This window comes from Hipposideros armiger, unplaced genomic scaffold (assembly GCF_001890085.2).
Source record: "Hipposideros armiger isolate ML-2016 unplaced genomic scaffold, ASM189008v1 scaffold_78, whole genome shotgun sequence".
NCBI lineage: Eukaryota > Metazoa > Chordata > Mammalia > Chiroptera > Hipposideridae > Hipposideros > Hipposideros armiger.
The window spans coordinates 142,882-157,908 of NW_017731428.1; the positions used below are offsets into that span (position 1 = coordinate 142,882).

The window sequence follows — 15,027 nt, forward strand, 5'->3', positions numbered from 1 at the left end:
AGGCAGAGACTTGGACCACCACCTGGGATTCTCTGTCTGATTCCTCCCTTGACACTGGGCGTGGTAGGCCAGTAGGACTGTTTCTATCAGCACCGGCCCCCAAGGCGAGAGGCTGACCTAGCTGCTTTAAAGGCAGGTAAATACGCAGCTTCTCACCTTGAGCTTCTACCCCTTTTGTGATAGGTCTGACACTTAGGGCTTCAGCTGTTCATGGACACAGTCGCAACTCAGCCAGGTGACCTGATTCCACCCCAGGGCGTGGGCATCTCCCACCTCCCGAAGTGGTAGAGTGCTTTGCATGCTGGAATTAAGCCAGGGACCCGATAAAAGCTAGGAAATGCAAATTTTGGGGGAACACTCTTGTAACAGTGTTGGTGTATTGCTTTATTTTTTTTTCTTCCTGTTCTCGTATCTCTGAAACTTTGCTTTCCACTTATTTTTTTTCCCCATCCCACCCCTTTCTCATCAGAATCCTACATGGCGAGAGGCAGAAGCACAAGCTTTCCACTTATATTAACACTGGCACATGAAATGAATCTTGGGAGAAATAAACTATTTTTCAAAATAGCCAAAAAAAATGTTTCCCTCTTCATTGACCTTCACATCCGTGCTCGCTCCTCTGTAAACCGCCCGTGTGCTATGGTCCCTTTTCCACACTGCCGATGAAGTGGAGTATTTAAACGCCGATCTGATGGTGTCACTTCCCTGCTTAAATAGTTTGTCCAGTGATATTAGGGTGACAAGGCCAGGACACGTACTGTGCCACACATTGCATGCGTATTGTTTCAGTCTTGGATCACACTGCCCCCGTGCTCTCTTCCACCTGTGTGCTCTCCTTGAGTTTGTCTGCCTGGGCACGGTCTTCCCAGCTCAGGAGCTGGCTCCCTGCCCTGTCTGTTCCCAGACTGTTCCTCATCCTTAGTGGACACTCCAGTTTCAGCCCAGATGTCACTTTCTCAGGGGGGCCTTTTCCTGAGCCTTTAACTAGGTGAGGCCCTAGTTTTATACCTTTCCCCATCGTACTGTGTCCTTCTTCGCACACATCACAATTGTAGTAATTTCTGTTTCTTCTCTCGGTAATCAGGCTCCATGTGGGCATAGGAGCATGTCTACCTTCACCTCTGTTTCCCTTGCACCTGGTACAGAGAAGACAGTCATTATGTTGGTTTGACTTCCTATTAAAAAGGGATAATTACAATTTGGAGTTACTGTGTGGATGACAATGTCATGAAGTGTATAGCTCAGTACCTGGCACATAGTAGACACATGAGATGTACTACTGGTAGTCATCAGCAGATTAATATTTTATAAGATTGCAGGAGGCTAGGTAGAATGTTGCTTTATTTGAGAAACAGTTTATTATGGTGGAACGAATAGGGCTGCGAAGTCAGAAACACGTGGCATTTACCAGCTGTGCCCTTGGCATGGAACCTCTTTGAAACTCAGTTTATCCCTCTGTATCACTCATGTCCTAGTTAATGGTGAAAGTTAAGTGAGAGACCAGGTTAAGCACACAGTATGAATGTGGGCTCCTAATTAGGTCTTCCGAAATAGTAGAGCTGGTGTTTTTGATGAATTGCATAAATTCATTATCATTAAGAAATATTTGTTGATTAACCTGACACTTATTCATTAATGTCAGATCACCATCTGATTCTGTAAGCTCTTGTTTTTTTTTAATAGAATCTATCATTGTTTTCTGATTCCATAATCTATAACTGAATAGTTTGATTTCTATGATTTTTTTGAAGTGAAATATCAGTATTTCCATTTTTAAACACAGTATTTATTAGTCGGGCATTCCAAAAGTAGCACTTATTTCAAAGGGACCATTTTACTTAGGTAATGAATTAGGATATTTATATTATGGTCTTGAGATGCCAAGTACTTAAGAAACTCAGAAAGCTAATTATTAAATCAGATATTTTGTTTCCTTTAGTAGCTGAAAGAAAGCAGTTTGAATTTATAAGTAAACAGCGTATTCAGAGTATGAGAAGTTGGTAATTCAGTCATAGCCGTGTATAGATTTGACTGTGTGGATGTAGTGCCCTTGAAGTAGTTACTGAGCTGTAGGTAACAATCACGGTTTCGTAAAATTCAATGCTGTGTCGAATGGTGAAAATAATATAAAACTTGCCCTTTGATCCTGGTGTTTAATTCAGATTACGTGTGGCATTATTTTGAATTTGGGTTTATAGAATTACAAAATTGAATTAGTCCCTTTAAGGTTTTTGTTCTATTAAACAGTATTCAGTTTGAATGATTGTATTTAGATTTTAAAGAGATCTTACTTTTATGACAATTGAAATCGTAACATTTATAAATTGCTCACTTTTTAAGAAACAAATGTCAAGAAGATACAAACAGCTTAACATTTTAATTTTAATCTTTGTCCTTTAGAAGCAGCATTAAGAGGGCTTCTGGGAGCCTTGACAAGTACCCCGTATTCTCCCACCCAGCATCTCGAGCGAGAGCAGGCTCTTGCTAAACAATTTGCAGAAATCCTTCATTTCACACTCCGGTTTGATGAACTCAAGGTAGGATTTTTCTGCTGGCCCTGACTGTGAAAATCATGAGTTTTTATGGAGCACTCGGGGGAAATGCCTGAAGACCTTGTTAAAATGTGTTTGAATGTTGCCTGATGGTGCTGAGCAAGTATGGAAAACTGAATGTAAAAATGTCGACAGGTCTTTTATACATGCAGAGCAAATAGCAAATCACCCAATATTCAGTCTTCATTGAACTTCATTTAAAAAATATTTCTAGAACATCAAGATTGACCTTTTATGATATTTTTTCCTTTTCTGCTTATCCCCAGTTTATTTCTACTCCCTTTTATATAAAAATGTTCAAATATTTCCTCCGTCACACCTCCCATCTACCTACCTACCTTTATACCTACCTGCCTCCTATTGTTAGAAGGAGGGCGAGTAAAAGAAACAAGCACTGGTTTCCTATCAGGAGACCTGCATCCCATGACTGGCCCCATCACAATAACCAGTCAGGAGATAGGCCTAGCGCCTTGGACTTTTCAGGGCCTCAGGTACCTTGTCTAGAAAAATGGAAGAGCTGGACTCCTAACTGCAGCATTGTTTGAGTGCCCTCATAGACAGCTGTTCTCTTTTATGACATTTTGAGCACGAATGATTTGTATATAAAATTTCAGTCTGTTTGAAGATTGCCCTGTGGACCATATAGGCATACTTTTATTGTAATTCCAAAACAAATACCTACAAATTCCTTCTTGGTTTTTGTTTATTTGGTAATACTGTTTTTAGGCAAACAGTCTTTTAGTATATTACCTGAAACTACTGCAAAGAAGAAGGGAAGCATACCAACAGAGACTAAAAAATAGTCTGTATTGTTGTACGTGTTCAGTGAAGACTGAGTACATACAGTGTTACATCATGTAAGTGCAGAAAGCCATCTTGGATGGTACCAGTTTTAGTTATTAAAATGGCATTACAAATTGGGAATGTCACTTACATAGTTAAAACTGTACTTAATCGATTTTTCATTTAATTTTTATACTGTCATTTAGTACATAATACCTTTTTCTTTTATAAATGTCTTTTTTAGATGACAAATCCTGCCATACAGAATGATTTCAGCTATTATAGAAGAACATTGAGTCGTATGAGGATTAATAATGTTCCAGTAAGTTAATGCTTTGAATTAGGGGATGGTAATAATAACTCATCTCTCAGTTTGTTCAGTTTATTTTTTATTTGTTCATTCACTCATTCATTCTGATATAGTTAAAGCTAGTAATTAATTTAGTAACCATGGGCAACCACAGCTATAGGAAGAAAGCGAAAAGAATGTAGCAAACCATATGGTATTTCCCTTTTCCCGCCCCCACTTTATCCCTTACATGCCTATGACTACTTCAGTAAAATCAGTTTTTGTAAAATTAGTTTTTGTGTATATGACATTGATACTTATCAAATTTTTCTGTGTATTCTCATTTTAATGGCACAATAATTTTGTGAATTAGTGGTTATAAGCATTTTGTCCCCTTATTCTTAGAATGGAAGAATCTTGGAGGAAAACTGGCCTGGGCTAAGAGAAGTGCTGATGTTGGCAGGAGGGGGGAGCGAGGCTGTGGACTTTCAGCGCCTCTGTGCCTGAACTGGCAGGGAGAGGGCGTCTCTGCCCGTCTCGTGGCCGGCACAGCGTCCCTGCTGGTTTCTTTAGGCTTAGGAGCCTCGTGACTCATCTTACGCGGTTTAGTACCCTTTTCACTCTCCGAGGAGTCAAATGCCTTAAGTAGAACCTGAAATCTGAAGAAAATAAATTATCTTGCTCTCTGGGTATTTTGAAGACCTATGTTGTGTGAAAAGTAGAGGAATTTCTAGTAGGATTGGCCCCAGCCTCTAGTAGATAATTTAATAAAGAAATACTATAGAAATATGTAAAGAGTGGTGAGTGGGATAAGAGGTGAAGAAGATACCAAAGGAAACCATTTTTTTCCCCATTGCATATTTTATGAAGCAGTTGCTCTAAGACAGGCCCTGGGTTGCAGAAAAGATTTCTTTCCCATGAAGCATCTGTTACTTGCGTCAGTTTGGTTTTACATAGACCAGTTCCTGCTATGAGGCTGACCTTATCATCTGTCTTTTTCATACCTACCATGTAAAATAAAATAAAAGCAAAACACCCAATCCTCTATTACAGCCATCCTGTCCTCACTCAAGGCCAAAGACATTAAAGTTATCTTTGTACTGTCTCTCACCCTCAGTAATTATAGGTAAATCCAATTGTCAAGTGAAATACCTCTCAGATCTCTTCCTCCTTTCATCTGCTGATAACTCCTATCCCAACGGAAAGCCTCATTCTCACTCTTTTTGGCACTAATTCTGTAGTAGTAGAACTCATTTTCTGACTTACAGTCTTTTTCTTTTTGGTGCAATCTGCCCATTGTCATCAGCTAACTTTCTTTAGAAAATGGACTTGTCATTCCTCTCTTCTGGCACTTGACATGTTTCCCCGTCACACACAGAAGGACGTAAGTCAGTGGTGAAGGCCCGCTGCAGCCTGACCCTGACCTTCCTTTCCAGCCTTGCCTTTCGCTAGTTGCTGCTGCTTATGACACGGAATACATTAAATTAATACCGAGTTATATTCTTCCAAGTCATTTGAAAACGTGCTGTTCCCCCCTGGTTGGTTGTCATACCAGTGTGCCTGCCCATCAAAAGCCTAACTCTTGTTTGAGTCCATTTGAGTTTCTTCCTGTCTCACTTATTCTTTTTGTCACACCGCTTTCCCATCATCACCTCTCAGCCTGTTACTGTGGACCCTGTGTGGTGCTGATGGAGGCAGCGTGCCGTGTCATAGTCATCTTCTGTCCTCCATGCACTTAGAGCAACCCCTGTACACAGAAGGCAGCCCGTCAGCATTTTATTTAATTGCCTAACATTATATAAAATATATTTTTAATATTGCTTGACAGCATTTTTAAACTTTCGTTTTTTAAAGAATATTTAAGTATTATATGCACTTGATGGCCTAAAATATAATTTAAGGGTATTTATTAGATTAATTTAGCAAACATTAATGAGATAGGCACTCTACTCTGCCTAGGTCCTTTTATAATGAGATTCTATTTAATAATTTATGAACTGATAGCAAGGGCTCTTATTTTCTACACAGGCAGAAGGAGAAAATGAAGTAAATAATGAATTGGCAAATCGAATGTCCTTGTTTTATGCTGAGGCAACCCCGATGCTGAAAACCTTAAGCGACGCCACGACCAAGTTTGTGTCAGAGGTAAGCTCTGCCCAGGACCCTTCTCTGCATGGTAATCTCTGGCCCGCCTGCAGCCTCCGTGAGTGCAGCAGTACCAGCTAAGCTGTGGACTCCCAGACCTACCCTGAGTGCCGCCCCGCCCCGGGCCCAAGGTGCACATGTCCCCCTTTGCAGGCTCCCTCTGGATGTAGTATTGTGAGCAAACCAGAGTCTGGGCACTTCTCCCCAGCCCTGCCTTCTACTGCCTTTCCTATCCCAGATAATAGTACGGCTGGACAGGCATGCCTCGTTTTCTTATGCCTCACTTGACTGCGCTCCACAGAGGTTACATTTCTATAAATTGAAGGCAAGGCCCTCCACCAGCAAAAGAGTATGACTCACTTTATTGCGGTGGTCTGGAACTGAACCTGCAATATCTCCGAAGTGTGTCTGTACAAGAAAACAACTTATGCTTACTATCCTAAATTCCTTTCTTTATCTTACCCCCTAGATCCACTCCATCAGACAGTCTTATTGGCTCTCCCTCCAAAATAGGTGCTGAATCTGAAAACTTATCCCCTCTCTCGCTACCTCTCCAGATGAGCCCACCACCCTCTCACCTGGATTACTGTATTCGTGTTTTCACTGTTCTTATTTCTTCCACCCTTGCCTCATTGTAGTCCTTTTTCCAAACAGCAGCCAAGTAATCTTCTTAAAACATAAACCACATTCCCTTCCTCTGCTTAAAATGTTTCCAGTGACTTCCTATCACCCTTGGGGCAAATGCACGCCTCGTGGCCTGTGAGGCCCTGTCTGCATGCTGTGGTCGACCCCGCCTGCCAGAGCGTCAGTGCCTCGGGAGGCAGGGTCCTGGCTGTCCACTCGTAGCTGTAGCCCCGAGCTCAGAACAGGATCTGCCATCTAGTGCACTTTTCACAAAGTTAAAAGTAGGAACCAGGTTTTAAAGTTGATAATTTTTCATGTTATGCTAGGTTTTAAATTATACTTAAGTAATAACGGTCACTTTTCCTTTTTGTGTTCTCCATACCCTTTACAGAATAAAAATTTACCAATAGAAAATACCACAGATTGTCTAAGCACCATGGCTAGTGTGTGCAGAGTCATGCTGGAGACACCGTGAGTATCAGCTTGTCTTTTTCTCTTTAACTGTTCTCTTGAAGTGCTTATCCAGATATGACTAGGTCGTATTCGGAAGGTGGGAATTAAGTATATCCCAAGTATCCAATCTTAATATACGAACAAAATTAAAATAATTGGGCAGCTTAATGTAACTTCTGGTTAAGTGTAAAGTGCAGTTGCTTTTCAGATGCCTCAGACCAGTCAGACTAACTTAGAGTCTTTAGAATGGGGGTTTTGTGGTGCTGCTTTGGGGAGGGATAGGAGAAGAGCTCTAAAGTTCTTCGGGTTTTGCTTCTCTCTCCTTTCTCAGTAAGGACCCTTGCCTTGCGCTAGAGTGCTCGCGTTCTTCTTCCCCCTGTCCCTTCTCTCAGTTCACCTGCCAGCCTTCCCTTTCTCTTTGGGTTTGTCCTCTCGTCAGCCATTTATGATGCGTGCCACAGTGTCTTCCGGCTGGCTTTTCCCATCACAGGCAGAGAGAACCCCTCCTGAGTGCCTGAGTGACATGTGGTTTCAGGAGATAATTTTCGTGGAACTTTTTAGTTTCCAAAGCACTGTTATATATGCCATCTTATTGCAAAACCTTAGGGAGCAAGAGGGCAGCTATTCGTCATCATCACCCCCCTTCTCATTGAGGAGAGTGAGGTCCTGGGAAATGACAGGACTTATGCACTGAGGCCGACCCCGCTCATGTGCCTGGATGGATGTCTTCATCCTGGTTCTGGATTCTTCCTGCTGTGCCACATTCTGCCTTCTGTACAGACACAAGTTCTCTTTCCTTTTCCCCAAATGAGAAGAATATGATTGAATTTTAGAAAAATTTAAACCTGGTAATACAGTAATGTGTTGAGATGAAATTAGCCCCTAAATAGCCAGCATACTTATTCTATTAAGCTAGCGAGTTTTTTCCTCATATTGGTGATTTCTGTGAAATTGGTCTCTGCTGTGCAGGAGGGGTAATGTGCTAAGGCACATACAGACCAGAATATATGTGCTAACTGCTCCACCCGCCTCATTGGCCAGGGCATCGCGTTGCAGAGAAGAGGGGTGGCACGATGTTAGTACCCCTTTTAGAGATGAACAGGGGGCATCTTTCCATTTAGCTGAGAGTCGAGCCAGCTCTTTAGTTTGTGATGTGCCTCATCCATCCATGTCTTTCTACCCTCCAGGGAATACAGAAGCAGATTTACAAACGAAGAGACAGTGTCATTCTGCTTGAGGGTAATGGTGGGCGTCATAATACTCTATGACCACGTACATCCAGTGGGAGCATTTGCCAAAACTTCAAAAATCGATGTAAGTTACCTTGTTTTGTGTGATTCCCAATAATGTCTGTAATGGAAAGCATAGGCTTTCATTTAAAGAGCCGGCAGTCTGCACTCGGCCCAGAACTCAGTTTTGTAGTCTGATGGTGGATTTGGGCCTCCTCCACTCGCTTGCAGTATTTCTCACAGCCTGTGTACAGGCGGAGTAGAATGACTGAGGGTTATTTACTGTCTTTCCAGAGTATCCCTAATAGGGTAACCTCATACCCATAAATGGTGCTTGTTCACATTTGGCAATGGAAATCATCAGATGTAAGAAATTTTGTATCGTATCCTTTTATCCCTTTGGCCAAAGGCAATTTCAAGCAAAAGACTTATTTCCAGATGCACATTAGAAGTCAGTAGAGGTGCTCCAGTGAAAAAAGTTGAAGACTACCTATTTTGTTTTTTTAAAGATTTTATTGGGGAATTGGGGAAGGGGAACAGACAAGTTGCTGTCGTTTTGTTCTTCAGTCTAGTTGTGGAGGACGTCGCTTCACTGGTCCAAGTTGGTATTATCATTGCACTCTTCCTGGGAGAGGCAGTCGCTCACTGGCCATTGGATGGCGGCTCATGCCAGCTGCCGGCCGCTCTTGCTGGCTGCTGTCCACTCACAGTAGCTTACGACAGCCCACTGCAGCCTACGCCGTCACCAGCGACTCACAGCAGCCCAGCTCCAGGTCAAGCTGTTCATCATGTTAGCTGTAGAGCGCAGCATCACTGGTCTTCATGTGGGATCCGAACTAGGGCCCTGCTGCTCAGAGCTGGTGTCCCAAGCCAACCCTTAACCAATGCACCACTCTGCCAGCCCGAAGACTACCTATTTTCCCTCCTCCCCCCAATCATCATAATTTGTGACTCTAGCCTGGGTTTCTATGCCGTCAGGTCTTTCTTCACCCTGTCACATCTGGCTCTCATAATTCTAACCGTGTTGGTGTGAATTTTCCTCCAGTTTCTCTCTCACCGCTAGTTCAGGCTCTTAATATTTCCTATCTAGATTACTGATTGCTAGCCAGTCCCTGCCTTGGTTCATATTCAGCCACTGTACATAGAGATGAGTTAATATTTACGGAGTGATTATTGTGTCCCAGGAATTTCACATTTGTTTCTCATTTAACTCTGAAAATACTCCTAATATGTCGGCGTTATCGCTCCTGTATGAATAGAGAAACGAAAGTTTAGGGAGATGAAGTAATACAACTGCTAATGAGTGGCAGAGCGCGGTTTTGAATGCTTTCCTCCATGGCTTCCAGAGCCTGTGGATTTCTACTGTGCTGTGGCTTTTCACAGTCATCAGGCTCGTCTCGCGTCTGTGTCGTCTTCATTGAGTCATTCAGAACGAGCCAGTGCGGCCACCCCATCAGTCAGTGAACCCTCCGGCTTTCACGGCCTCCTGTAAACGCCCCTGTGCGAGTCATCTCAGCTCCGCAAACTTCTGTCCTCTACGTGTGATACACTTTATTACTTTTGTCATGGCATTTGTCTACCTGGAAAGCTCCTCTTTTCCTTGACAGCATGTCTGTTCCATCCTGCTCAGCACTCTTTCCAGGAAGTCTTCCTTTAGCTGGCCCTGAGTTTCCTCACTAGCGTGGGAGTGCTTTCATGTGACTGATTTGATTCTTGAAAAGTTTTGCTTGACTGACAAACTGAAAATAATAACACTCGGGTAGATTTTTTTTCCTGTTCTAAGAATAATTATGTTTCGGGTGTGTAACTTCTCATGAGTTCTATAGTTGTGCTAGTTTAAATATGACTGTTTCGAAAGTGAATGTTAGATGCAAAAGCAGATGTTTCACCTTTTCTGTTTCCTTTTATCTTTAGATGAAAGGTTGTATCAAAGTTCTTAAGGACCAGCCTCCTAATAGTGTAGAAGGTCTTCTCAATGCTCTCAGGTGTGTATATGTCCACATGCGTGCGGTTTGAAAAGATAACGTGTAAGAGGGTGCTTCACCATGCAATAGCAGAAAGGATTTGAGTGTACAAGTTCAAGTCAGAAATGTGAAGGTCCCATTTTGCTTTCAAGTATTGGTTACAGTGTTTGTATAATAAAGCGCATGTGCAAGTGAGAATAGCAACTTCACTTCTTTGCTAATTTGGCTTTCACTTTATGCCCATCTTAAAGCCAGGGTCGCTTATTTTTTATTTTTTAATGAAAATAGTATATGCTAATTGTAAATAAAATTTGGAAAACAGAAAAATTTAAAGAAATTGTGAAATATCACTATTTTGAAATAAGCCACTATTAACATATTGGTAAAATATCCTTCCAGAGTTTTTTCTTTACACTTGTATATAGTCATAGCTCTATATAATAGTTATCTTTTTACAAAACAATGCCATGCAAACTGTTTTATAACTGGCTCTTTTCTTTTAATATAGTGTGATTATAATACATTTCTCAAATACAGATGTCTATTATTTTTGTGTATTTCTTATCATAGAAATAAGGCAGTCATTATTTGATGCCTTTTCTCATCTTGGACCTTCTTGATTGAGTTAATGAAGCTCCTAAAAATACTGGACTATTTTTAAATGAAAATCTCAGCACCTGATAACATCTTGACTACAGAGATTTCATTGGTAGTGTAATTTCTCTAACATAAAAGATGATTTTCTTGTTACTTGATTTTTTTGTGTCTAAGCACAAAAGTTCTATGGATATAAAACTATTTATATATTTAGAGACTTTTCTGAGGCCACAGGCCATCTTTGCCGTTTTCACTGCAGTGCATTGTAGTTCATATAATGGAATAAAGTGATTTCCAGTTCAGCATTATATTCCCCATATGTTTTGTAAGCTTAACATCGTTATTTCTCTGGAATGCTTAGTCACCCTGGTACGTCCTAAAGCAAAATGCAGACTGTCTCATTTTAGCTGAGCGGAACCATCAAATAATTTCATGACGAGTACGGGAGGAATTCTGTAAGCAGTGAGGCAGGTCTGTTCTAAATGACCGTCACAGTGATTAGGGAACGTGATCGAACAAGAGAAATCCTTACAGTGTCAAAGCCCGTCAACCACAAGCCTGCCAAAAACCTGAAGCTTTTGAAACTTTTTCTCTGGAGGTTTTTCGTTGGTTTTACCAGTATTTGTGGAATTGTGAACCTTTCCTACTTGATGCCTCTGAGAAGACTCCCCAAGTCCCTACCAGTCTGGGTTTCTCCCAGGTCCCTTTCTTTCTGACAATGACACTGCAAAGCTAGCAAGTGACAGAAAGAAATCCTTTTTGAAAAAGTAAGAGGTGACTAACATCTAGGAGGTTTTAGTATTTACCTCGAAGGGACTGTGCCTCAAGCAGTAATTAAGAAACCCAGAGTTTCCTTTTCTCTTTCAGAGATTAAAGGTGGTTGGTCTCTTTCACATCAGAATTAGTGCAAAGAAAGGCGGTGGCCGTGAGGGAAAGAGGGGACTGAAGTCGCCCCACTGCAGCCTGTGTTGAGGGCGAAGGGGAGGGAGGCACCACTGAGGCAGAGCCGCCTGCCAACGTTAAGTTTTCTTTTCAAATACATGATGGAAATTAGAAAATAGGAGTTTGTTGCAGAGATAACTCCTGAATTGGTTTTATTCATAATGAGCATACTCTGTGCCTGGCTCTTATTTTTTCACCTGGGAACTTTTGTGATCAATACGTAACATTTTTGTATCACTGTAAATTTACAGTGCAGTTTCATATATATGACTTCATTGAATCTGGACCATGGCTCTGTGAGGTAGTTGGTGGGTATGGGATGTTGGCAGCATCTCCACTGTACAAAGACTCACCTTCAGCTCTTGAGAGACCAGAAGATCATAGAGCTCAGAAATGTCAGAATCTACTTGCAAATTCGGGATTTCACTCTTAAAATCCCGTATGCTTGATGCTGGGTCCCTGAGCCTTAGGTCTGCTCTGTGATTCAACGTCAGAGCGCTGTGGCTTCTTCTGGATGGTACGAAACACGCAGATTCCCAGGTTACCACCTCCACAGCCTCTTCATTAGGTCTGGGGTGGGGATCAGGCACCTCATTTTATACATAAACACCGTAGCTGATGTGGAGGAGACAACGCTTGTACTTTGAGGAACACTCTTCAAACTGAATCAGCGTAGCCCCTGATAGGCTTCACTCAGTTTGTAATGCCCGAAGTGTATGAACTGTTCATGGTTATTGTCACCTCTCCAAAACGGAACACACTTGTGCGCAATTATTTTCTTTTTAAGGAAATAGCCAGTGTACTGGAGATGTTCACTCCTTTTTCCTCAGATCGTTTTCCTCAGAGCCAACAGTTAACCAAAAAATTTTAAAAGGGGATATAATTGCATGCATAGATATGTCGCTTATTTTGGATGCTTTGCTGTAGTAATTATATAGTACCTGCAACTTAGAGTATGTGATTAAGAGAAAGCAACAATGCATGCCTGCATTTTACAGGTGGCGAAATGGAACCAAATGCCTTTGATCATAAGAGAAAGAAAGCTAGGGCTGGGAGTTGAGGTGCAGTGCTAGGTAATTACCTTCATTAAATTTAAGAGGAAAGGTAGACGAGAGTTGCTTTGCTTCAGTAGACAAGTCATATACGCTTGGAAAAGGACTTTGTTTTGTGTACAAAGTGAAATCATAACATACCTGTTCATACATTATTTTCACATACACTGGATGTTAGTGGCCTTTTCTTGATAAGAGTGTGGTAATAGAACAATTTGGAAGTGACTTCTAAGTAAAATTGTAGAGAGTATATTAGCTACTTAGTAAGCATACATTCCTTAAAGACGACTGTGTATGTGAAATTCTTGTAAGACAGATTAACTGATCCCACATTAAGTTCTGTCTGAATTCTCTCCAACACAGATCCCACATTCAAGCACCTGTTTCCATTAGTCCTAACATGTCCAAGCCCTGGGCACCTGGTGCCCGTTCAGCCCCCTGGTCGGTCCCCACTGCTCCTGCTCCCTACAGCTCTCCCTCAGCAGCCAGGAATCCTTTCAAACCATAAAGGAAATCACACACCAGCCCCCTGCTTCATACCCTCCACTGGCTTTTGTTTCCCGTAGAATAATCTCCGAACTCCTCACCATGATGGTCTGCAGCGTGCCCCATGTGCTCTGGCCTTTCCCCGTCTAAGGCCCAATCTCGCCCCCTCCTTTGCTGTGTAAGAGTATATGATTGTCTTTCTCCCCCTGCTACCTTGTAAGCCCCTGGAACTGGGCCTGACACATAGCAGACTTGCTTGTTGAATTTCTGCCATTAAAGGAATCCTATGGTGCATCTCCTCATAAAATTCTTAATTTGTATTTACATGCTTATAGCCAAGCACATCTACCTGGAAATAATGCTCCTAGAGAATTGAAACATTTTGGGGATGTGACAGACTGTCCCAAAGACAGTAAATAGAACAGCGGGCAGCAAACTTGTTTATAAAGGGCCCGAGAGTGAGCAACATTTTAGGCTTTTGTGGGCCGCATAGTGTCTGTCACAGCCACTCACACTGTCGCAGTCCCATAGTAGCGAGAAGTAACCATAGAGCCTATGTAAATGAATCAGTATGGCTGTGTCCCGGGAAACCTGAAATTCAAATTTCATACAATTTCCACATTAACAAGAAGTATTATTCTTTTGCTTTTTCCTGCAACCATTTAAAAATGTAGCAATATGCTTAGCTCACAGGCCATAAAAAAGTGTGTGGTGGGTTGGATTTGGCCCAAACACGACAATTTGTCCCTCCCTGAGATAGAACAACAATACTTTTCGCTGAGTGAGAAGTTAAGGGCCAATTGTTTAGTTTAGAATTTAATCACATTGTTTCAGCAAGGTAGTTTTAAGTTAAACAGCTATTGGCTATTCCGTTTAAAAGGTGGTAGGGAGGATCAGCTAGCAGAACCCAGCAGGGTTTAAACTGGAATGAAAAGGCATAATTTTGTGAGAGATCTCAGCTTATCACAATATAGAATCTGATCAGATAATGGTTTCAGTTTTTTTTTTAATTCCCCCAAATTGGTGTTTTTCACTTTTAGGTACACAACAAAACATTTGAATGATGAGACTACCTCCAAGCAAATTAAGTCCATGCTGCAATAGCACTTCCGGGATGAGCGCCTGCTGGAGGCAGGAGCCATGTTCTGCAGTGACTGAGGACACCGTTTTTAGTGATTGCAAATTACTATCTCATTTACTCTTGCTTTTTATTTCTGTCCTCTGTTCCTCTCCCCTCTTTTTTAATCATGTTCTTGTTCTTAAGACTTCTTTTCTGTGCCAAAATCAGTAAAGTTCAACTCTGAAAGGATATTGTCCTTTCAAACAGGCCATCTAAGGCAGCTAATTATGCATTGCATTGGGATCTCTACTGAGAAAAATTCTGTGACTTGAACTAAATATTTTTAAATGTGGATTTTTTTTGAAAACTAATATTTAATATTGCTTCTCCTGCATGGCGAAACTGCCTCTTCTGCTATTTAAAAACCCTCAATGACTTTATTTTCTACTGCCGCTTTTTTCATGTGCAGCCAAAATGAAAAGGTTTAAATTAACTGTGTTGTACAAATGGTACCCAACACAAACTTTTTTTAAATTAGTAAGACTTTTGTTTAAAGTTTTAAGTTTGCATTTTGACTTTTTTGTAAGGATGTATGTTGTGTGTTTAACCTTTATTAACTAACGTTAAAAACTGTGATGTGTGCGTAGAGTATTACGTATGCATGTTCATGTTTAAAGAATGGCTGTGGATAAAATAAAAATCAGCTTTCATTTTTCTAAGTGTGGCTTGGTTTACTGATGTTTTGGTTTCAGGCTCCTGAAGCTTTTCTTGTGGATATTTTCATGGAATGCACATGCACACATAATTTTCCCTTGCTTTAGGTCAGAGCTGGGTCTTTTTTTTTTTTTTTT

The 15,027-nt window shown here is 41.3% G+C and overlaps 1 protein-coding gene across 1 annotated transcript in view; it reads left to right on the plus strand.

The window, feature by feature from the left end:
• Window positions 1-14,895, plus strand: part of CYRIB (CYFIP related Rac1 interactor B) — an 84,363-nt gene extending 69,468 nt beyond the window's left edge. Inside the window, exons 5-11 of the mRNA XM_019643428.1 lie at window positions 2,373-2,537; window positions 3,580-3,657; window positions 5,653-5,769; window positions 6,785-6,864; window positions 8,034-8,160; window positions 9,990-10,060; window positions 14,157-14,895. Coding sequence (XP_019498973.1) covers window positions 2,373-2,537; window positions 3,580-3,657; window positions 5,653-5,769; window positions 6,785-6,864; window positions 8,034-8,160; window positions 9,990-10,060; window positions 14,157-14,220 — 702 coding nt within the window. The 3' untranslated portion in view covers window positions 14,221-14,895. The remainder of the gene's footprint in view (window positions 1-2,372; window positions 2,538-3,579; window positions 3,658-5,652; window positions 5,770-6,784; window positions 6,865-8,033; window positions 8,161-9,989; window positions 10,061-14,156) is intronic.
• The last annotated feature ends 132 nt before the right edge of the window (window positions 14,896-15,027 follow it).